This window comes from Heterocephalus glaber, unplaced genomic scaffold, assembly GCF_053883595.1.
Source record: "Heterocephalus glaber isolate CG9 unplaced genomic scaffold, H.glaber_assembly_v1.0 deba00001428, whole genome shotgun sequence".
Classification (NCBI taxonomy): domain Eukaryota; kingdom Metazoa; phylum Chordata; class Mammalia; order Rodentia; family Bathyergidae; genus Heterocephalus; species Heterocephalus glaber.
The window spans coordinates 33,013,447-33,038,957 of NW_028258293.1; the positions used below are offsets into that span (position 1 = coordinate 33,013,447).

At 36.2% G+C, this 25,511-nt stretch overlaps 1 protein-coding gene across 9 annotated transcripts in view; it reads right to left on the bottom strand.

Moving 5' to 3' along the window:
- Positions 1-25,511, bottom strand: part of Nars2 (asparaginyl-tRNA synthetase 2, mitochondrial) — a 145,972-nt gene that overhangs the window by 78,231 nt on the left and 42,230 nt on the right. For all 9 annotated transcript variants that reach the window (XM_021248245.2, XM_087212015.1, XM_087212012.1 and 6 more), the window contains one exon: positions 16,644-16,738. In XM_021248245.2, coding sequence (XP_021103904.1) covers positions 16,644-16,738 — 95 coding nt within the window. The remainder of the gene's footprint in view (positions 1-16,643; positions 16,739-25,511) is intronic.

Consider the following 25,511-nt stretch of genomic DNA (forward strand, 5'->3'; position numbering starts at 1 on the left):
GTGGCATAGCCTGGTAATCCCAGCACTAGGGAGAGTGAGGCAGGAGGATCACTGTGAGTTCGAGGTCAGCCTGGGCTACATAGAGAGTTCAAGGCCAGTCTGAACTACATAGTGAGACCATGTCTCAAAAAATGACAAATCAAACAAAAAAAACCCCAAAACAAGAACTGATAAAGTAGTGGATAATTTTTAGGTTGAGTTTACACTGATGGATGGAGGTAGCTAGACGAAGTCCCAAGAAGATTCAAGGCAGAGAAACAGCAGATGCAAAGGAACAAAATTATGTGCAACGCTTAGGATGATGTGCTTAGAATATCAGGAGCAGTTTAGGACAGCTGAAGCATGAGGAAGTGGAAGCAAATTATTGAAACAATGCAGAGGGTGTGGAAAAAAACAATTTGGAATGGTTTACATATATCTGGCTTGACAAACTGCAAAGTTGGTAGTCCCATTTCATAAGACAGGGAATTCAGAAGGTAAAACAGATTTAGGAAATATAACAATGAATTTAGTTTGATATGATGAGTATGAGCTGCTTCTACAACAGTCAACTAGAGAAGACAAATGACATTTCAATTTACAGCTGGATGGCTGAGCAAAGAATCCATGTTAGAGACAGGAATTTCACAATGGTATTCTTTGTCCTCCACTGGCTTGTATGCATCTAGGTTTACTCTTAACATTTCCACACCAACAATACGTTATTAAGATCTATGATGATGATGATGATGATGATGATGTTGATTTGCAGTCCTGGGGATTGAACCCAGGGCTTTCACACTGAGCTACATTCCCAGACCTTTTCTCTTCTAATTTTTAAAATTTGAGACAGTGTTTCACTAAGTTACTAACTTGCCCAGGGTGGACTTGAACTTCAATCCTGCTGCCTCAGCCCCTCAGAGTGCTAAGAACTCCCAATTTTTAAGTCTACTCCTTGTTCCATTATTACCCTGTACCTCTAACTCCTCACTTCTCGTCTTACCCAGCACAGACGCTATATTAGTTACCTTCTCATAGCTAGGATCAAATGCCTGAGATACAAAACTTAAAAGAGAAAACAGTTTATTTTTGTTCACGGTTTCAGAGGGTTCAATTCATGGTTGACTGGCTCCAAGGCGGAATGTCACACAGGAAAAGGTATCCTGGAGCAAAGTAGCTCATTCACAGTGGCCAGGAAGAACACAGGGGAAGAGGACCAGTGAGACAACGCCTTCCAAAGTCATGGCTCCAGGGACCCACCTCCAATTGGGCTATTTCCTAACAGCACATTTCAGCAATGTGAATTACTGATTAACCCACTGATGAGTATAGTGTCCCTGAGGTCCAATCACATCTCCAGAAGTCTCTTCATCCAGTCAAGTTAACAATTAAGCTTAACTATCATAAAGGCCTTGGTCCATCATTATAGTCCTTGGAACCTATCTACTTCCATTAAACTCATACAGCAATAACCAGCCCTGGTTAACACAAACATCCATATTCTCTGTATTTGAACCCCAAACAAGCTAATTATTTCCTCTAAAAAGCCTTTGTACTTGCTGATCAATCTGCCTGAAATATTTGTCCTCTGGCTAAATTATATAAAATTGGTAAGGTAATAATGAAGTTTGTGAGTCATTTATACCAATAATGTCTTCGTTCAAAATTCTATCTAAATAGGGTAAACTTTTCACATAAATAATATATTAAAAGGAGAAATCTCTGTGTTTTAAGGTCTCATGATCAAGAAATCAGCATAAAGAATCTCCAGGAGTATTCACACACAACCAGAAAACAACAAGGTAATTAAAATCTCAGTCCCATGCTAATATCATTTCCAAGAAACAGAGTAAAAGGAGTGATTAACATATTCTTCACTCCTAATGTAGAGCTCAATCTTACAATACAAACAGTAGACAAAAATGTTAAGGAATGACAATTTGTACTTTATAAATTCAATTTAACAATACTGAAACCAAGTATCTACTACTTGCTAAGAATTATGAGGACACAGAACCTTGAAAGACATGCCAATGGATTTAGAATCTGTAAGGCATCTAAGAACAAACTGGCTAAGTACTAAAAACAACAGGCACTTTTCTTTCTTTTCAAGGACATGAAATGGGTGAATGTTAGAACAGAGAAAGAAAATTAATTTCTATTGGAGAAAAAACAAGTAGTCAAAGAGGAAGTCTTATTTCAGTTGAGCCTTTAGGAATGGAAAAAAAGGCTAATGCTAAAGGAAATAGGATTAGAACACAGAAGTGCAGGAAAATGAATGGTATGAATTAGAATAAAAAGACCAAATCAAGTAAGTATAAATGAACAAGTTCAGATACCCATCTAAGTATCAAGTGGACAAAGAATGAGAAAGTCATATGAACAAATGGGAAAACAGTGTCACTCTCATTATAAGGGGTTACCTCTACCTAACTCTGTGGCACATGCTGATATTCTTAGCACATCCATGTAACAAGATGAGAATATTCTGAGTTTGAATGTTTCATGACTTGTGAGCTCTGAATCTGTCCTGATGAAATAACTCAAGGGAATAAGTTAAGGACTGCTCACATCAACCTCAAGCCAAATCAATTAATCACAGTAGAGTGAAATGAACCCAAGCTCAAGCTGACTTTTCCCTCAAAACAGAAAGTTTATTTTTCTGATTGTAAAAGTAATATACAGTATTTTTTTCAAATCTGGAAAAAGAGAAATTTAAGAAAGGAAATAAAAAGTAGTATATACAGCCATTTTTCACAAGTTAAATATTAGTGTGTATTCTTTCCTATACATACATATATACACACATTTCAAAAAATTTGAATCACATCCTTCCTGTTTTATATACTTTTTGCTGACAGGATTCTACCATGTGGCTAGGCTGGCCTCAAACCTCAAACTTGTAATCTTCCTGCTTTGGCTCCTCAGTGCTGGGATTACAGTGTATGCCACCAAAAGCTTCATAATCACTTTTTAAAAGACAAGATGGGGCTGGGGCTGTAGCTCAGTGATACAGTGCTCATCTGGCATGAGTGAGGCCCTGAATCTGATCTCCAGAACCACAAAAAAGTAAAAGAAACCCAAACAAACAAACAAAAAACCCGTGAGTTAAAGTTTTATCATCAATTTTAATGGCTGTACAGTATTCAATTATATGGACAATCATAATTAATCCTCTGTATATTGCCAGGATCCATCATACACAATTTCAATGTTTGAGTTTCTTTGCTGAGCAGTTTGAATAATTTATAAAATGTAGTATTTCATGACATGTGTACTCTTAGAAATTGCATTAGTTTCTTAATACTGCCATGACAAATCACCATAAACTAGGTGGCTTAAAACAACAGAAATTTATTCTCTCAGTTGCGGAGGATGGAATTCTGAAGGAAAGATATTGGAAAAGCTGTGCTACCTCTTAAGGTTCTGAGAGAGAATCTTTTCTCGCTAGTTCCTAGTTTCTGGTGGCAACCTGCAATACCTGCCATCACTCAATTTCTACTTCCCTCTTCATATTACTTTCTTCCCTCTGGCCTCTATACCTAAACCTCCCTTTCCTTTCTCTTATAAAGATACTAGTCATTGATCCAGAGCCTGCCCTTAACTTGATCACATTTACAAAAACTATTTTCAAAAAAGACTGCATTTACAGGTTAGGTCTTAACATTTTTACGGTACACAATCCAAGCTACTAAAGAAGTCATCTAAAAAACACAAAATCTCTAGTATTTTTTTAAAGCAGGGTAAGCCCCACTGTACCCATTCATGAACCTAAGATACATATGAAGTTTTAGTGTTCTTATTTTTTCTCTATCTTGAAAGATCCTGCTATTTCATCATACTAGAAATGATTTATCATTATTCATTAATTGTTACTATGTTAAAAGAGTAAAATATAAAGAAAATGGAAGAATGGTGCATGCATAAGAAGAAACAAGAGTTAGGTAAATTATCACCATTATATTATCGTCAGTTTCCTTGTTGTAGTACACAAAGTATTATGGTATCTTTCCAGAAGGTGTAAGAGAAGCCCGAATACACCATTACTGTAGTCTTTTGTAGATGTCATAGAACATCTTTTCTATGAATTGGAATTCATCTTTTATTTTTCACTTGCAATAACAGAAGTAAAATGATAAAAATATTTTATAGATTTAGACAAATCAGAAAATGAATACAAAAAGACAACAATCTAGTCACTGACAATAATGATAAAGTTGGTTATCTAAATGAAAATGTCAAACAGTGAGCTTTTAGATAATGATTATCTAAATGAATTTCCTAAAATATAAAAACTGTTCAATGAATCATATCTTTCAAAGAAGAAAAAAGATATACAGTACATTTGTTTGATTAGTCATTCAACACTAAGGGTTTCCTCACCCAGTAATTTGCAACAAGATCTTGGACCATCCCATTTTGCTAAGAGGACACGTGACAATATTCTTTTATCACTTAAGATATTTGGGCAACAAAACTTACTTAATATGGTTAATAACTGAAAAAATGCTGAAGGCAAGTATGATATAACTATATTTGGAAAGAAAAATGTGATGTAGAAATGAAAAAATTCTTTACTTTAATAATTCTAATTGTTATTTAAAAGCAAGCATGTTTTATATTTATGGGACAAAGAAAGACAGACACCCTCAACAAAATTCTCAGAAGTACTGGTTTGTGACAAAGTGAGTGCAAGAAGCAGAATCAGAACCTATTAAAAGCTGGAGTCAGCATTTGAAGGACAGCACAGATTCCAGATTCACACATGACAGTAATAAGCACTACATTCATAGAGCTTTGCCCATTGGGATGCTTTCAAAACTTACAAATGTTGAGTATAAAAATTTGTCCTGGGTCGCACAGAACATGCCGAATCAGCCCATTGCAGACAGGCAGGTCTGTACACGCCCGACCGAGGTCCCCAGTCATGCGGAAGACGCTGAATCACCCCGCTGCAGACAGGCAGCCACTTGATTCCACACTACAAAGACGCAGAGGACACCAGACCACCAGACCAAGGTACTGAGTCCCACTGTTCCCGGCCCAGAGGTAGGAGCTTCTGAGCCATCGTCCCACTGCTCCTGGTCCAGAGGAAGGGGCTTCCTGGTCACCATCCCTCCCACTGCTCCCAGCCCACAGGAAAGGGCTTTTGGGCCACCTTCTGTCCCACTGCTCCTGGCCCAGAGGAAGGGGCTTCCGGGCCACCATCCCTCCCACCACTCCCGGCCCAGAGGGAGGGGCTTCTGAGCCACCATCCCACTGCTCCTGGTCCAGAGGAAGGGGTTTCCCGGCCACCATCCCTCCGGCTGCTCCCAGCCCACAGGAAAGGGCTTTTGGGTCACCATCCCTACCCCTGCTCCAGGCCCCCGTCACTCCTCACCCAGCTGAAGAGGAGGTAATCCCTGCAGGCGCTAACAGCCACCCACCCCAGTCGAAATGAGAAAACACGTAAATAAGTCTCAAAACCAGACTTCCAGATCACCTACAGCAACCCCAAAGGGAAATGAGATAGAACACTCTGATACTCAACCACATGGACCCACTGAACTGGCAACAAAAGGGGATATGGAAAAAGTGAAATCAGAAATAATTCCTCAGATAACAGGAGAAATTGTGCCCCTAGTGCAAGACATGATTAATAAATCTAGAGAGGAGCTCAGGAACATGATGGAATCCCAACATAAGAAACAAATGGAATCCATAAAACAGAGGCAAATAGATTTCCAGGGCCTGAAAAACTCCACTGAAAGTCTACACAGCAGAATGAGCCAAAGTGAGGACAGAATTTCAGATATAGAAGATAAGATTGCAATTAGTGACCAGGAAAAGAAAAATTGCTTCAAAATTATAAGGGAACATGAGAAATCTGACCAGCAGCTGCTAGATGATGCAAAAAAGAATAACATAAGACTGATTGGGCTCAATGAAGAAACAGGAGAGAATGGAGATGACATAAAAAATGTCTTCACAGAAATAATGGCAGAAAACTTCCCAAGCAGGGGAAAAGAGCTTGACATACAGATAAGTGAGGCATATAGGACTCCAAATGGCCTTGATTAAAAAAAATCTACACATAGGCATATAATTGTTAAGATTCCAGAAACTCAACAGAAGAACAAAGTTCTACAAGCAGTTAGAGAAAACAAACAAATCACATACAAAGGAAAGCCCATCAGAATCACAGCAGACTTCTCAACACAAACCATCAAGGCAAGAAGAGCTTGGAGTGACATATTCCAAGCCCCAAACGAAAACAGCCTCCAACCCAGATTGATGTACCCTGCAAAACTATCTTTCAAAATGGATGGAGAAATAAGATACTTTCATGACAAAGAGCACCTTAGGAACTTCGTGAATACCAAACCAGGACTCCAAAGAATTTTACACAATATCCTAGGAACAGACATTGAGGATCACAACCCCAGGAAGCAAAGCAGAATGAACCCATCTGGCATGACAAGAAATGAAATGTAAAGGGGGAGAACCCAACAAAAAGAAAAAGTCATGGCAATGACAAGTCAATATGTTTCAGTTATAACCATCAACGTTAATGGCCTCAATTCACCAATCAAAAGAAATAGACTGGCAGAATGGGTCAAGAAGCAAAATCCAACAATATGCTGCATACAAGAAACACACTTCATTCAAAAGGAAACTCATAGACTGAAAGTTAAAGGGTGGAAAACAATACTCCATGTGACAGGAACCCAAAAAAAAGCAGCAGTAGCTATCCTCTTTGCAGATCAAGTAGATTTCAAACCAACACTGATTAAGAGAGATGAAGAAGGACACTACATCCTTGTAAAGGGAAGAATCCAAGAGGAAGAGATGACAATCATAAATATCTATGCACCAAACACTAGTGCACCCAACTATATAAAACAAACACTAATGGACATGAAAAGTCATATATGCACTAATACAATTGTAGTGGGGGACCTCAACACCCCACTGTCACAAATAGATAGGTCAACTAGACTAAAAATAAGTCATGAAATACTAGAACTCAATTGAACTCTTGAACAAATGAACTTAACAGATGTTTCCAGAGTCTTTCACCCCACAAAATCAGAATACACATTCTTCTCAGCTGCACATGGGTCATTCTCAAAAATAGACCACATACTCACACGTAGAACATTTTTAAGTAAGTGCAAAGGAATTGAAGTTACCCCTGTATATTATCAGACCATAGCGCGATGAAATTGGAGATCCACAGCAAAAGAAACTCAAAAAATTTCATAAACATGTGGAAATTGAGCAACACACTTCTGAATAACCAATGGGTCAGAGAGGAAATTAAAGAAGAAATCAGACAGTTCCTTCCATTAAATGACAATGACTATACAACATATCGGAATCTATGGGACACAATGAAAGCAGTCTTACGAGGGAAATTCATAGCAGTGAATAAGCATATTAGGAAAACAGAATGAGCCCAATTAAACGACCTGATGCTGCACCTCAAGCTTCTAGAAAAAGAAGAGCAGGACAACCCCAAAGCTCATACAAGGGAGGAAATTATAAAGATCACAGGAGAAATCAATGCAATGGAGACTAAGAGAACGATACAAAAAAAATCAATGAAGCCAAGAGTTGGTTCTTCGAAAGAAAGAATCAACAAAATTGACAAACCTTTAGCCAACCTTGTCAGAAAAAGGAAAGAAAAGGCCCAAATCCATGCAATTAGGAATGAAAAGGGTGAAATGACAACAGACCCAGCAGAAATCCAGAGGATCATCAATACCTACTTCCAGAACCTATATGCCAATAAGATGGACAACACAGAAGAAATGGACAGATTCCTAGATACATATGAATTACCAGAGTTGAACGAAGAAGACCTAAAAATTCTGAACAACCCAATATCAACCAAGGAAATTGAAAATGTAATTAAAAACTTATCAACTAAGAAAATCCCAGGCCCTGATGGCTTCACTGTTGAATTCTACAAGACATTTAGAGAGGAACTGCTGCCACTACTGTTGAAACTCTTCAATGAAATTGAAAGGGAAGCAATACTCCCAAATTCATTCCTGGAAGCAAGCATCACCTTGATCTCCAAAGCAGAGAAAGACCCAACTGAAAAAGAGAACTATAGGCCAATCTCACTAATGAACATAGATGCAAAAATCCTTAATAAGATAATGGCAAACAGAATGCAGAAGATCATCAAGAAGATCATACACCCTGATCAAGTGGGATTCATCCCAGGGATGCAGGGATAGTTCAATATATGCAAATCACTCAATGTAATACACTATATCAGTAGAGCCAAGGACAAAAACCATATGATTATCTCCATAGACGCAGAAAAAGCATTTGACAAAATCCAACATGCATTTATGATAAAAACCCTACAAAAAATTGGAATAGATGGTCTCTACCTAAAACTGATAGAAGCCATCTATGAAAAACCAACAGCCAATATCATACTAAATGGTCAAAAACTGAAATCCTTCACACTCAAGCCATGGCAATTAGACAAGAGAAAGAAATAAAAGGAATAAAGATAGGTAATGAAGAAGTCAAATTGTCATTCTTTGCAGATGACATGATATTCTATATAGAAGACCCCAAGAACTCCACCAAAAGTCTTCTAGACTTAATAACCAAATTCAGTCAAGTAGCTGGTTACAAGGCAACACACAAAAATCAATAGCTTTCCTCTACACCAATGACAGATTCACTGAGAGAGAAATAGGGCAAATAATTCCTTTCACAATAGCATCCAAAAAACTGAAATACCTAGGAATCATCCTAACAAAAGAAATCAAAGACCTCTTCTCTGAAAACTATGGCACTCTGAAAAGAGAGATTGAAGATGATATCAGAAAATGGACAGACATCCCCTGCTCCTGGGGAGGAAGGATTAATATCGTGAAAATGGCCATACTTCCAAAACTGCTCTATAGATTTAATGCAATTCCAATTGAGATCCCAGCAGCATACTTCATAGACCTTGAGAAAACAATCCAAAAATTCATTTGGAGCAAGAAGAGACCCAGAATAGCAAAAGCAATTCTAGGTAACAGAGACATGGCAGGGGGTATCACAATCCCCAACCTGCAACTATACTACAAAGCTACTGTGATAAAAACAGCATGGTACTGGCAAAGAAATGGACTTGAGGACCAGTGGAACAGATTAGAAGATGAAGAAACAACCCCAGACACACTCAGCCATCTCATCTTCGACAAAGGAGCCAAACACCCTCACTGGAGGAAAGATAGCCTCTTTAATAAATGGTGCTGGAAAAATTGGGCTTCAACTTGCCAAAGATTATAACTAGACCTATATCTCTCACCATGAACTAAACTAAAATCAAAATGGATTAAAGATCTAAATATTAAAATAGAAACTCTGAACCAGTTGGAACAGAGGTTAGGTAGAACCCTTGAAGACATCGGTGTAGGAAGAGTTTATGAACAAAACCTCAGTTGCCCGTGAACTAGCACAAACAATCAACAAATGGGATCTCCTCTTATTAAAAAGCTTCTGCACAGCAAGACAAACCACCAGCAGTGTGAAGAGACAACCCACAATGTGGGAAAAAATCTTCACCTGCTCTTCCTCAGACAAAGGTCTACTATCTCGAATCTATAAAGAACTTAAAAAATCAGACCTCCCAAATTTAAAGACCCAATCCAAAAATGGGCAGCTGAAATGAACAGATATTTCTCAGGCAAAGAAGTAGAAATAGCAAATAAATACATGAAAAAATGTTCAACATCACTGGTTATTTGAGAGATGCAAATGAAAACAATGCTGAGATTCCACTTCACTCCAGAAAGAATGGCTGCTATCATGAAATCAACCAATAACAAATGCTGGTGGGGCTGTGGGGAAAGAGGAACCCTGCTCCACTGCTGGTGGGAGTGTAGACTGGTGCAAGCACTGTGGAAATCAGTATGGAGATACCTCAAAGAACTAGGACTGGAAGTCCCATTTGACCCCGCTATTCCACTGCTGGGGATCTTCCCCAAAGAATTAAAAGAATCATACCACAGTGATATATGTGCACCCATGTTCATAGCAGCACAGCTTGGGATAGCTAAAACTTGGAAACAGCCCAAATGCCCATCAACTGGAGACTGGATAAAGAAAATGTGGTTTTTTAATAAAATGGAGTACTACTCAGCTATAAAAAATGAGAAATTAGAGACATTTATAACTAAGTGGATGCACATTGAGGTAATACTCTTAAGTGAAATAAATAGGACACACATGTGTAAATATCGAATAGTTTCTCTGGTGTGAGAAACTGAAAGTGCAAATGAGGACTAAATGTATAATAGGCAATGTGAAATAGGAAGAAAAGGGGCAAAGCGGAAGGAAGTGGGAGGGCTAGGGGGAAGGACAGAAGGGAATGGGATTAATATGAGAAAATGGAAAAATAGGAACAAAATCTTTGTAAATAGGGAGGACTGGAGGGGTTGAAGGGAGGGCTGGGCAAGGGTGAAAAATAAGAACCAAGAGAGAATATATAAAGGTGCAAATTTCCAATGATGAATGTCATTATATTGTATACCTAAAATGTACCAATGATTAGAATGAATAATCGATAATGTAAAATAGGAAGAAAAGGTCCAAAGGAGTAGGGGTAGTGGGAGGGGCAGGGGAAAGGAAAGAAGGGAAAGGAAAAAATGCTGAGAAATGGAAAAAATGGAAATAAAGTCTTTGTAAATAGGGAAGGGTGGAGGGCGTGGAGGGCTAGGAATGGGGAAAAAATAAGAACTAAGATGCATTATGTAAAGGTACAATTCCCAATGAGAAATGTAATTGTGTTGTATACCTACAATGTACCAATAAAAGAATTTAGTACAAAAAAAAGTTTTTGAATTTGTTAACATTAAGAAAGTGATATTTATAAATTATGCATCTGATAAGAAATGGAATATTTATTATGTATCTGATAAGAAATTTAGACCTAGAATAGATAAACAACATCACACAATGCAATGAGAAAATGACACCATTTTTAAAATGAGCCACTTTTCCAAAATGATATACATAATGGACAAAGGGCACATGAGAAGATGGCTCAGTATCATTAGACATTAGGGAAATGCAAACCAAAACCATAATGAGATACTTTATAGCTCCCAGAATGGGTACAATAAGAAAGACAGACAATAGTAAGTACTGACAGGGGTATGGAAAAACTGCAAAGTTTGTACACTTTCAGTGAGATTGTACATCAGGTAGCCACTGTGGAAAACAGTCTAGCAATCTGTCACACTGTTAAAATGAAGTTATCACAGGATTCACAAAATGTACTCTCAGGTACCTATCCAAGAGAAATAAAAACATACACTTATGCAAGAAGTTCTGCAGTATTTACAGAAGTATTACTCATTACAGCCAAAAAGTAGAAAGAACCCAAATGCCCTTTATCAGCTAAATAGGATAAACAAAATACAACATAATGAATCTATCAGTATATGGGACAGTATTTGTCGGTGAAAGATTCATTCGTCAATGAAGTACTAATACATGCTGCAACAGGGATGAATTTTGAAAATATTACACAAGTGAAATAAATCTCAAAATATGAAATATTGTATGGTCACCCTCATATGAAATAACCAGAACAGGCAAATTTATAGCTACAGAAAGTAGATTAGTAGTTATCAAGAGTGGGAGACAACCACTAAGGAAAAGATACCAAGTGATGGCGAATGGGAAAAGTTTCTAAAATAATTATGGTGATGTTTGAACAACTGCAAAAATATACTAAAACTCTCTGTATCAAACACTTTAAATCTGTGATTTTATGGTACACAAATTATTTTTCCATAAAGCAATTTAAAATTACTAATTTGTTATCTTCAAATTTTTATGAAAATTTTTCATGACGCTATATCATTTTCACTATCCTTTTGTTTTTACTTCTGCATATTATTCATAAAATGGCTGTTATGGCTTATATCTAGATGTCCCCCCAAAGCCTCATGCAGTCATAGGTGGGACTTTTTGGAGGTGGCTGGATCTAGGGTGTGTGATGCTGGGATCAAGGATTTGGGATGCTAGGCTTAAGGGTGTGTAGCCTGCATAACAAATAAGGGACAAAGAAACCCGTTGCTTGTCATTTTTCCCTTGCTGCCTTCTGCCTGCCTGCTCTGCAATGCCCCTCTGCCATGCCACCCTGCCTTGGAGCCAGCTGACTACAGAGGGAAACCTCTATAAACTGTGAGCCAAATAAACCTTTCCTCCTTACCTTTGGGGGTAGGGTATTCTGTCTCAGCAAGGAGAAAAGTAACTAAGACAATTGCTTTAAAATATTTATTAAAAACAAAGTCTTTCAGACCCAGATAATAAATGGTAATGGTTGATTTTCTTAGTAATATTGTGGGTTTACCTGTCTTCTTGACTAGACATTTAGGTTATCAGTATTTTCTCACTATTATAAAGTTATTATCAACATTTTTATTTATGCATCTTTACAGAATTGTCACATTGTTGCCTTAAGAAATATTCCTAGAAGTGAAATTCTTGGTAAAAAAAATATTCCTCCAGAGAGCCTGTACCAATTTACATTTCCAACAACATAGTTCAAGAGGAAAGCATCAGTTTTAACTTGATATATGCTTGGTTCATGGCTTATTACAAAACAAAACCCCCAAAACGAACTATTACCATAAAATAAAAACAACAAAAACCCAAACAATAATTTAAAAAAATCTTTCATATATGTTAGGCTGATAATTCCTCCAAGGTTTTAATTAACAAGAAACAGGGTATCTTTTTACATTTCCCAATTGCAGGTTTTGCAATTCAGGGCATTTCTAATTCTCTCAGAATGAACTTCTTACTTATAAAATTATAGTTATAGGCAGAATGCAATTAAAACATTTATCTTTGTCTAATTTTAAAAGTATATTTATAGCTCAATCTGTTAAGAGAGCATAGAAGCAATAACTTCCTGTCGCCCTCAGTGGTAGTAAAATATACAAGTGACCAAATGTTGATTTCTAAAAACCACCCTTCAATAAAAGGAATCAGGATTCCTTGGAGAAATGGCTGGTTCTGGAGCTACAGTGGGGAAAATAAGCTTAAGAAAATTGTTCAAACTTGAAAATCACAAAGATGTCCTTCAGTAGATAAGTGAATAAGGAGGATTATATGGGTGATAGAATATTATTCAGTGCAGGGGCTGGAGATTTAGCTCAGTGGCACCGCGCCTGCCTTGCAAGGTCCTGAGTTTGATCCCCAGAACCACACACACACACACACACACACACACACAAAAGAGTATTATTCAGTGCTAAAAAGAAATGAGCTATCAAGTCATGAAAAGACACAGAAAAACTTTAAATATGTATTAGTTAAGTAAAATAAGCCCATCTGAAAAGGCAACACACAGTGTGAGTCCAACCACAAGACATTAAAGAAAAGGCAACTACGGAGACATCAAATGATCAATGGTTTCCAGGGATTAGAAGGGACTAGGTGGAGCAGAGAGGACCTTAAGAGCAAGAAACTATTCTGTACAATGCTACAGTGGTGAACACATGTTGTTATGCATTTGTCAAAATATAGAGAATGTATAACATATGACTGAACACTAACATGAACTATGGACTTAGGATAATAATGATGTGTCAATAGAAATTCATCAACTGTTGAAAGAAAGAAAGAAAGAAAGACAGACAGAAAGAAAGAGAGAAAGAGAGAGAGGTAAGACAAGAAAAGGACATTGAGAGAGGAAAGGAAAGGGTAGGAAAAAAAGGAAAATATAGGTGATTAATAGAACATAAAAAATAAAACCAAAAAACTGGGGCATGCTGTAGTACCAGAAAATAAATAGGAAGTATAGGACAGGGCATATAGAAGAGACAAAAGAATCAAACTGCATGAATATTCAATAACTAAAACTAAACCAGTTTAAGCAACAAAGTAAATAACAGTACTGAATGATAACTCAAACTACAAAATAAATGTCCATTCTAATACAAATGACTAAAAAAATAAAGGTGAAGAGACAAATCTTCCATAAAGTATTTCAAATATTCTGTCTAAGCGGTGGTTAATTCAACCTTCCTCTCCATATCCCTCCCCTGGTTAGAGTAGACTAGACTTAGTGATACACTTCCAAAGAACAGATTAGGGAAAGGGGACTATATTTTGAGTGTAGAAACTTGACAAACATTTTCTTTATCCAACTAATGTAGTTAAAGTTCCATATGGGTATCATCACATACTCCCCAGTACATGATGAGCACTTTGCCTCTGTGGTATTCTTCCAAAAATCCATGAAACTTCAGTTTAATCATGAGAAAAACATCAGACAAAACCAGATTAGGGTACATTCTACATATCATTAAAGAGAAAAGTTGAGATATTGTCACTGACTGGAAGAGACTTGGAAAACATGACAACTAAATTTTACATGGTACCACAAACTGAATCGTGGAAAAGTAAGGAGATATTAATAGAAAAACTAGTGAAATCCAAATAAAGTCTGGAATTTAGTTAAAGTAATATATTAATATTGGATTCCTACGTTTTGACAAATGTACCATGGTAATGGAATATATTAAAAAAGGGAGGAAACTGGGTGGGGGTATTTAAAAACTGTATACTATCTTTGCAACTATTCTTTAACAAAATTATTCCAACACAGAATTTAAAAAAAACTCTTTAAAATGCATCCATAAACCCACTAAACTAACATAGAAATCCTTTTGGAAAATGCTAACCTAAATTTTACTCCCATTTATGCCATTTAAAGTCCTTTAAATAAAATTAAACAAAAAACAAAGCTGAGGGAAAGAGCACTAACAATTTCTTATTGGAGATTAAATTATGCATTAATCAGAAACATGATGTACTGTATATTAATCATCCTAGAACCATGCATATTAAAATAGGAACATTTGACTGACATTATTACAATATTTCATAACACATTATAAATATGAAACAATATTCCACCAATCTAATCCTCTGTCAAGTTTCACTGTACAATTTGTTCTATAGTTCACTGCACTTTACTGGAAAATAAGCATATTTAACATATTAGTGGTATTATAAAACAAAAACAAACATTTGGTAAATTTACATCTTTCCCATATCATGACAATTCTGATGGGGAGACCCCCTGACAAACATTGAAAAGCTGTTGAGGACAGCCTTAAAAAGGTGATGGCCTTTCAATAAAATACAGGGACTCAGACCCACTCACAGATTATTTTATTACTAAGGGGAATATATTTGCTCCATTATTCTATTTGCTATTAAACTAAATTTCCCAGATTGAAGTTACATGTTAACTTGTAGATTTGGGGCCATAGAGCTGCAAATAATTTCCTTCAGGGAAAAGAGATAATCCCAAAGGTTAGGGTCTATTGGGTCTGTAGAACATCAACCAGTTTGTAACTAACATAGAAATCTTATTCTACAAGTTGTTAAATTGCCTCTGAACACAGGGTTCCTCAGAAGCTCTCTGAAATACACTATTTCTCTTGTTCCTGCAGTAATTAATGAATTGGATAAAACCTTTGATACATGTTTACTTATATTTGTTTGAGTGATGTCTTTCATTTTTTAAAATTATGCTTTCATAGGCATAAAAAAACTACCATGACATGCCTGACATGGGCTTACCCACAGCCAGCTCTGCAAATCCTACAGTATCACAGAGCTATTACTATTATTATTTTTTTTTTCTGGTACTGGGAATTGAACTCAGGACCTTGTGCTTGCCAGGCTGGTGCATTTCCACTGAACTAAATCCCTGGTCCTCACAGAGCTATTATGATAATAGTTCTGCATAGTATTCTTGATAATACTGTCAATTACTATTATAGGAACTATTTTTTACGTGCGTTTGTGTGTGTGGTACCGGGAATCGAACTCCGGTTCCTGCACTTGTGAGGCAGGTCGTGGAACCACTGAGCTAACCTGGCCCACTACAGGAACTATTAAATAACACATTTCTGTCTCGAAGATAAATCAGAAAATAACCTAAGAATATCTTATTTTCAAGAACATCTTTATTCCATCACTGGTTTTTCCATCCTGCCAAAAAGTATGTACACAAATAAACATTCAATTTATTCTATTGCTTTCCTCAAGTTTTTGTATCTGTACATTTTAAGAACAATGAGGAACAATACAGATTTCTTTCTTTTCATTCAGACTATTTTCTGAGAGATTTTTAAAGTCCTAATACCTATATGAGATAACAAAGATATACATAGGAAATTCAGTATTTGTTGGATCCGCATTAAGAAATTACCTACAGAAACACAGAACATAAGATTTACACAGGACAAAAGCTTCTTGTCTAATTCCTTGTTTAAGGAAAAGGAACACGATGACTTTTCAGAGAGCTAACAGTGGCTAAAATTCATTTGCTCTTAAACAACTTGCTAATGTATCTCACAGTATCTAAATCAATTATTGAAAAAGTATTTTCTTTCATTGTTCTAGGTACTTTTCTTAATTTATAAGTGAAATGGGATAATAGCTATCTCAGATGTAAAGTAGGAAAGCAAGAATAATTAGTAAAAAAAAAACTTCATCTTTTCAATTTTACAGTTTTTTAAAACTAAAAACAAATGTCCAGACTAATGTGATTCTTTTATAAAAGGAAGTACTATTTCCTTCTTACCCAAACTACAATCAGCATAAGCAAAAGAGAAAAGAAAATTCTGTACCCTGACATCACTTCTAGATGTAGTTGTCCTGAGACAGTTAAGAAAGCAGGAACATTGAAGAAATTCTCCTCAGGTACCTTTATTTTGCTTGAAGGCTGCAAATGAAAAACATAAGCCACAGAAAGTTATGTATTTTGCTTTGTTTTTCACATTCACACATGCGCCACAAGTAAAAACCACAGTGCAATTAAACTTTTGTGAGGATTGTTCATTCTCATGAAAACAAAGGCAGTTCTTAGCATACACCTAAAAGAGAAAATGCCTCCTTAGGAAGTTTGCCCCATAGTCTCAAAACAAAATAACCAAAGATACAGCACATTTGTCATAAAATGTACTTCTTCCTAAAAAGTAATTCTGATTAAAAGACAAAGCAAGGCAAGAGATTGTAAATTTAAAATTTTAAAATGTGAATAATTACATAATTTCTTTAATTTCTGACCCACAATTGAGACTTTTCTCAAGGTAAAAAAAGCCTCTGGGACATGTGTTGTAGTATGATTATTAAAATATTAAGCTTTAAAAACAAATTTTATAAATACATTATACACTTCCAGCCCTCTGTACACAAAGCTTTTGCAAATTCAACCAACCTCAGGTCAAAACTACTAAAAAAAAACCCAAACACCTGAACATACTTTTTCCCTTGTCATCGTCCCCTAAATAATAAAGTCTAACAACTATTTACATAGCATTTACACTGTGAGGCATTATAAGTAGAGATGATTTACAGTATAATGAGGATGTACATGGGTTATATGCAAATACTACATTTTTATATGAGTCTTGCATACATCTGCAGATTTCACTATCCCTGGGGGTCCTGGAATCAGTCTCTCACAGACACCCAAGGGTAGTTATATTTATCCTTAACTGCAATTAAGATACAATGAGCAGTCAGATATTTAAAAAGTTACAGTATAGGCAAGATTATTCCGTTTGAAACAAAAAGCCAGCCAACATTTATAAGTAAGCTTAAAAAAAGCTATCTGAGGGCTGGGAATTTAGCTCAGTGGTGCCGCCACCTGCCCTGTAAGTGCAAGGACCTGAATTAGATCCTCAGTGCCCCCTCAAAAGCTATTTAGAGGCCAAACATGACAAGCAATATAGTTTAAAAAGCCTCCGAATCAAGTTATGACTTTTATTCCCATTCTTCTGGAAAGAAGCTAAATTACCTACTGTTGTATTTTATTTTATTTTATTTTAGTACCAGAGATCGAACTCGGAACCTTGTACTTGCGCGACAGGCGCCGGAACCACTGAGCTAAATCCCTGGCCCCTACTCTTGTATTTTAAAGTATGCATTTACTTGAAAATGTTTTAGTATAATAGTGCAGCTAGCATAAAAGCAATAAAGCCAATTTTGAATATGTAATAGATAATGTAAGAATTCTTTTAACAAACTTAGTTTCATATATTAAATTATGGAAGATGAAATGAAGGTACATTAAATTTCATTGGTTGTTTTAAAAATACTTGATATTATATAGTTTTATGTATATACATAAGAAAATACCAATAAAAAATTTCATTTATTTTTTCAAACATACTTTGATACTGGCTCTAGAGATCCTGTGAATACATTTAAAAAAAAATCTGTCTCAGCTGGAGTTGTAGCTATGGGCAGAGTGTTTATCTAGTATGGGAAAGGCGCTGGGTTCAATCCTTAGCACCACACACACACACACACACACACACACGCACGCACACATATATTCATCTTTAAATCCAATTATCAACAAAAGGATATTATTTCCAAGAGCTTATATGCTCAAAACTCAAATATCTGATCTGATATGTTAGCATTTCAAAATAAAAGTTAGTTCTATATATTTCTTTTTGACTTTTAATTTTATTGGTATATGTTTTTGATACATAATAATTATATTTTGGGGAACTGAGATATATTATGTATATATATATAAAATGTTTTAGTATAACAGTGCAGTTATTTTAAAAGCATGGTATGCATACACACATACATACATATTTGATCATTTTTGATCCCTCTTACCTCCACCTTCCCCTCTCCTCCCTTCCTCAACTCCGAAAAGTTAAGCTCTGTGTTTTCTCCCATCAGTCCTTTGTTTTATTCTTTAATTTATTCATATTTTGGGCTTCTCATATAAGAAAAACCATGGGATAATTAACCTTCTGTGTCTGACTTACTTCACTTCACATTACGGTCTCAAGATCTATCCATTTTACTACAAATCACTCAAATTCATCCTTATTTATGGCTGATAATTCTCCATATATATCACATTTTCTTTATTTGTCTATTGATACAAGTCCAGGTTGTTTTCATTGTTTAGCTATTGTGAATTGTGCTGCTGTAGTATATGCATGTACCACTATAGTATGATGTCTTTAACTCTTTACTCTTTCCAGAAAATACCAAGGAGAGGTTAAGCTGGGTTAAATGAAATTTTTATTTCTAGTTTTTTTGAGGTAGATTTCCATAGTGGTTGTATTAGTTTACATTCCCACCAGTAACGTTAAAGGATTCCTTTTCCCCTCACCTGCATTTGTTGCTTTTTGTGTTCTTGATGATAGCATTCTGACTGGAGTAAGATGGAATCGCAGACTTGTTTTGGTTTTCATTTCCCTAATGGCTAAAGATGCCGGACACTTTTTTTTCATGTATTTATTGGCCATTTGTACTTCTTGTTTTGAAAAGTGACTATTCAGTTCATTTGCCCATTTTTTGACTGGCCATTTGTTTTTTGGGGTCTAGTTTTTTGATTTCTAGATATGAGTCCTCTCTCAGAAGAATAGCTGGTAATATTTTTCCCCGTTCTGTAGGGTGTCTCCACCCTTGATTCTTTGCTGTACAGAGTTTTTTTAATTTGATGTAGTCCCATTTGTTGATTCTTGGTGTTTTTTGTTGTGCCACTAGAGTTCTATTCAGCAAGTCTGCCTATGTCTGTGGCTTCAAGGGATTCCCTATTTTATCTTCTAGCAGTTTCAGTGTTTCTGGTTTTTATATCTAGTCTTTGATCCATTCAACTGTAGCACAGGGTGAGAGACATGGGCTAGTTTCATTCCTCTGCATGTGGAAAGCCAGTTTTTCCATGACCATTTGCTAAAGAAGCTATCTTTTCTCCAGCATATATATATATATATATATATATATATATTTTTTTTTTTTTTTTTGTACTGGGGATCGAACTCAGGTCCTTGAGCTTGCAAGGCAGGCGGCAGAACCACTGAGCTAAATCCCTGGCCCCTCTCCAGCATATATTTTACTCTTTTCAAGGATCAGATGGCTAACGGTACATAGGAGTTGTTTCTGCGTCTTCTGTGGTATTCCTTTACTATTCAAATGAAGAATTGCTTTCTCCATAAGAACTAACAAATTTGTAAGACAACGATGCTTTCTTTTCCTTCACCTTTTTAGTCTATAATTTATATTGGTTTTTATTTCAAATTTACTTAAAATGATTTCTACTATTCCTTGTTTGTTATTTTAGGAATTTCTATGTAGTAGGCCCGTGTCAAAGATGTCCTGCAATACGTTCTGGTATAACAAAGACTTTTTCTGCAATCTTCATATAGGTGATCAGTGTATGAACCAAACAACGCCCGCCCCCCCCACCAAGTTCTGGAACTGCACTCAAGACCTCATACATGCTAGGAAAGTGCTGTACCAGTGAGCTACATAACTTTTCTCACAATTTTTTATTTTGATACAAGGTCTTATCAAGTCACCCAGGCTGGGCCTGAATTTATGATCCTCCTGCTTCTACCTTCTAAGAAGCTGAGATTACAGGTGTTTGCCACTCTGCTGATTCTAACAAAGTAGATTTGAACCACTTGATGGTCATTACTTTTATCTATTTTACACAATGGGTTTTAGTATAAGATTTTGTTGGGACAAGACTTTTGGACAAAACCATTTGAGACCAATATAATAATTTTTCAAAGTCCCTCCCATCCCAATATATGACTCAATTAACTTTTCCCTGGTCATACAACATTTATGAGAGCAACACAATTTAACTCAGCCTTACCTATTACATATAAGAGAAAAAAATTTGCTGTGTTATTTTGCCATTAGAAGACAGAAAATAGCACAGCTAAGAGAGGGAAAACCTAAAACAGCCAGCAATTTAAAAATGTATGTAGCATAGTGCAAGAAAATGTTAAACAAATCTTCTGAATTGTCTGTTATCCATTCTCACAGCAGAACAAATATAGCTGAGTCCTTTTACCATCTCAAGGGAATAAAGTAAAAAAACCCACACAAATTTGACTTGACTCTATCTCCACATAAGGAGGAGAGCAAGTAGCAGTAGCTGACAGGGGAAAGGAATGTAGCAAACAATGGAAAATTTACTTGACTTCAATCATCACCAAAGTATTCACACCCTATTTTTTATCTTCTTTTGCTTTTTCCATCTTCTACTTTGTCTCCTTTCCCTCAATTTTATTTATTCATAATTTCAGAGAGGAAAAGTTAAGAACAGAATGCATAAATTTGAAGCATGCCACAGAAACCTACAAGGTCTAAAATCAAGACAGCATGCTATTGTCCTATTTATCCCACTCTGCTGTTTCCTTTAAAGATCATGAGGGAAAAGGAAAATATTCATTACATGTGTGCTTCACATAACCAGTGAACATCCTATTTGCTTTCTTTATTCAAATTAAGGGATTATATGGAGGCTAAACCTTTCATCATACAAATAGTAAAGAATCAAAGAAGCTTTGAGTTAAATGTTAAATGAGGAGACCTTAATTCAGCTTTGTTTGGGGTAAAAGAACCTAAAACTTAAAAATGATAAGCATTAAGTGTTCAGGCATGTGTTATACACAACTAGTTTGTGGCAAGATGAGTAGTAGAATGCAGGTTTCTCAGCTCCTAGCACCTAATATACCAAGTTGCTCACATATTTTTTTTTCCCCTAAAGACCTGAAGTGAAATATAGTACTCAAAATGCCCTTTCTAAAAAAACTGTATTATTCCAAAATATGGAATTCTGATCATATAAAACAAAATATAGACAATACATCTGTCAGACAATCTCCAAAGATTTGTGATTTGGCAGTTTTATGCTTCCTAACATGCCATGTCTCAGGTGGGGCTGCTATTATCATTGCTAAATGAATTACCCCGGCATGCCATCAGACTGTATTGCATATATAAAAACTAAAGCCAAGGGGCTGAGGATTTAGCTCAGTGGTTGTGCCACCTCCCTCACAAGCTCAAGGTCCCGAGTTCAATCCCCAGTACCAAAAAAACCCCAATCAAACAAAAAAAAACCACTAGAGCCAAGGGAAATAGACTCAATACACTGGATTCTACTTCATTGGTCATGTTAGTTTCAGGATTTCCTTGTTATTAACAACCTGTATGGAGGCCACTCACTGATCTAATAATTTCCAATAAGTCCAGTTTATGTTCCCAAACTTTCCAATTGCTACAAACGTGTACCTTGGAGTACATTGAACTTCTAGAACAAAAATAATCTTTCTTAAAATAGGGGTCCATTTACATTCCAGAACACCCACTCTCAGCCCTGAGAAAGGTTTTATTCTGGCAACTATTTGATCAGCAGGAAAGGAAGTTGTTAGCTCAGACTGTTTGTAAACAGTCTGCTTTCCTGCTGAACAGTCTGAGAGAGTCAAAGAGCAAGCAAAGAAAAGAAGCCTGAAGTCAAAGATCAGAGGATGAAGCTGGGCAAAACAAAAGGTGAATTGTTTTGTTTTGGTTTTTTTCCAAGAGAAAAACAATGTAAAGTTGAAAAAAATCCCAAATTTGTTCCCAATATGAAGGATGAGAGGGATCATTTTATCTATTACTCAAAAATATTAATTCTGGCTTATTAGTTATCACATGGGGACAATAACATTGGCTACTACAATGTCCCATATTACAGCCTTTCCCTTGAGAAGGGAAACCTACTACTCTCCAGAGTTAAATTCCCAAATCACTTACCTGACCCAAGGACTTTACTACCACTTAACACAATAGGTACTCAATAAATATTTATACAACAAAGTACACTAAGCATTCTGAACCCTTCTATCACATTTCCTCCTATAAAAGCTAGTTCCTTAGATTCCACACCTTCTCAAAATACAAAATTTTAATCTCAATCAACAATTGCTAAAAGATCCCAGCACTTCAGAGGCTGAGGGAGGAGGATCACCCTGAGTTCGAAGCCAACCTAATCTACACAGTGAATTCAGGGCCAGCCTGAACTACAAAGCAAGAACTTGTCTCAAAAAACAAAAAACAAAACAAAACAAAACAAAAAATAATTGCTAAAAGAATGTATTTTCTTGTAGCTGCTACATGGAGGAAAGCAAATTATTGATACACAGAAAAGAAGGGTTTGGCTGTCCTTCACCTCTGGCTGTGGTACTTAAGGATAAGCCATTATAAGGAATACTAATATAAATTTTTACCATTTTGATGCTATCCAAGAAGTATTCTAATAAATTGGGGGATTAAAATATCTCCTGAAGTCAATGGAATACTTCCTACAAGTATCATATTCATAAAATAAATACCTAACATTAAACAAAATTCCAGTCCTCCAAACAATAAACTGGCACTGGTCCTAAAAAGTATAAACTCAAAAGGTTTGTGTTTATGAAGGTAACATTTTATTTATAACTACTTAATTAAATTTCAGTGCCCAGAATAACAACATGAAAGTTCAATATTTTAATTACCAATGGAAGCAACTATTCAGGGGAAAAAAGAATTCTCTCACATTAAAAGTTCAAAGCTCTCTGGCAGATATTAACTAGCCAAAAGAATAACTACTTCGGGGAAAATGTAGGACAGGAATATAGATAATGAAAACAAAATAAATGGATGTTTGCTACTGACATGCATAAGCAACTTTGTAAATACCAAGATCCAATCATATTTTAGGATCTATCACTTCAACTCTGCCCTAAATCACTCTGTCCACCTAGATTATGGCACTAGACTTTTATCTGGTTTCTCCTCTGCTGTACTTCCCCATTTCCCCCAATTACTCTCCATACAGCAGTCAGAATGTTCTTGCTCAGATAAAGTGATTTAAGGTATTCCTTTGCTTATGGTATGACCTGGATATGGTTGGAGTGTGTCTCCCAAGGTTTCAAGCATTGAAACTGAATTCCCATTGTGAGGTGTTAAGAGGAAGGAAATTTAATCTCACTATATGCTTCAATGGTGAGGTGTTTGGGAGGTGAATAGTATTAGATAAAATCATTAGGGTGGAGCCCCAAGGCAGAATCCTGGTGGCTTTAGCAGAGGAAGTAGAGACCAGAAGACACATAGACATGCATGCCTGCTCTCTCTCTTACCCTAATTGTGATGCCTTGAGCTACCTTGAGACTGTCAGCAAAATTAGGCCAAAAAGGCCATCAGGAGATGCACCCCTTCAATCTTGCCTCTCTAGAACCATTAGTTAAAATAAATCTTCCTTTATAATTTATTCAGTCTATGGTATTGTGTCATTAGCAACGGAAAGTGAACTAAATCAATGTAGGACTCTTTGAAGACTTCCCATCTCATTCAGAGTTAAAGTCCTTTATATGAAGTTCCAGTGGAAATGTTTTTGACTATCACAACCAGGGAGAGATACTAGGATTTCGTGTATATCACTTGAATTTCAAATATCCCATGGTACATTCACGTTAGTGAATTATATGACTTTTACTCTTTTAATATAATCTGAACTGTCTGGAATGCATTCTCTATGTAAGTCAAAGGAAAGCTATACATTGTTTGGTGTAGAACTCTACCAAGAATTATCATTTCACCAAGTATCATCACCAACTGCAATCTGTTCATAATATTTAAGTCACCAATTCAACAGACCTAATTTATAGCTATCAAACCCAGCAACTCTCTATAATTTTATATAAAAACTCTTTATATTCTTCTAAATAATCATTTACATAATTAAATACACTGTTACTATATTTCTTTAATATTACAATTGAAGCACTAGATTTTTTCATTAAGTGTATAAAAAGTTTATATGACTTGGGGCCGGGGATTTAGCTCAGTGGTTTCGCCGCCTGCTGCCCAAGCGCAAGGACCCAAGTTTGATCCCCAGTACAAAAAAAAAAAAGTTTATATGACTTATATTTCATTTTGCGAGAGAAAATGAATTATTACATTTGTTACCTTTTAAAAAGTGGTACAACTCATGAATTTGAACATCACTGCCACATACAATCTGCCTCTACTTCCAACTCCCATAGTCAGTCACATGTTGCTTAATGACAGGGACAAGTTCGAGAAATGTGTCATTAGGCAATTTTGATATTGTGCAAACAACACAGAGTATAATTATACAAACCTAGATAAAGCATTTTTTTGTTGTTGTTGTTTTGCAACAGGATCTCATTATGTTGCCCAGGCAGTCTCAAATTCCTAGGCTTAAGAGATCCTTCTAGAATCACAGGCATGTGTCACCATTCATGGCGGAGTGGTCTCCTGATGAAATCAAGAAACACTGTACTCGTGAGCTGCATGAGGCTGCTGCCAGTGGAACACTGTACACAACTTACAGCAAACTTTTATTTGTAAGTAGAAGTATACTCTAAAACAATGATAAAATATAGTATTGTAAATTCATAAACCAGTGTGCTAGTTAATCTTAATTGTTAACTTCACTATGAGATTCCTGGAGAGGTGACTGGACCGCAGGGTGCTATACTCATCACTGATGTTCATAGGTGAATGTGCTGTGAGGAGATGGGATGCAGGTGGAGGTAAGTCACTGTGGATGCTCCTTTGGGGTTATATATCCCCTTTGGGGTGCTTCTTTGTTCTGCTTCCTGGCTGACACACACTCAGCAGCTTTATTCTACCACACCCTTTTGCTATGATGTTTCTGCCTTGGATTCAGCCAACCA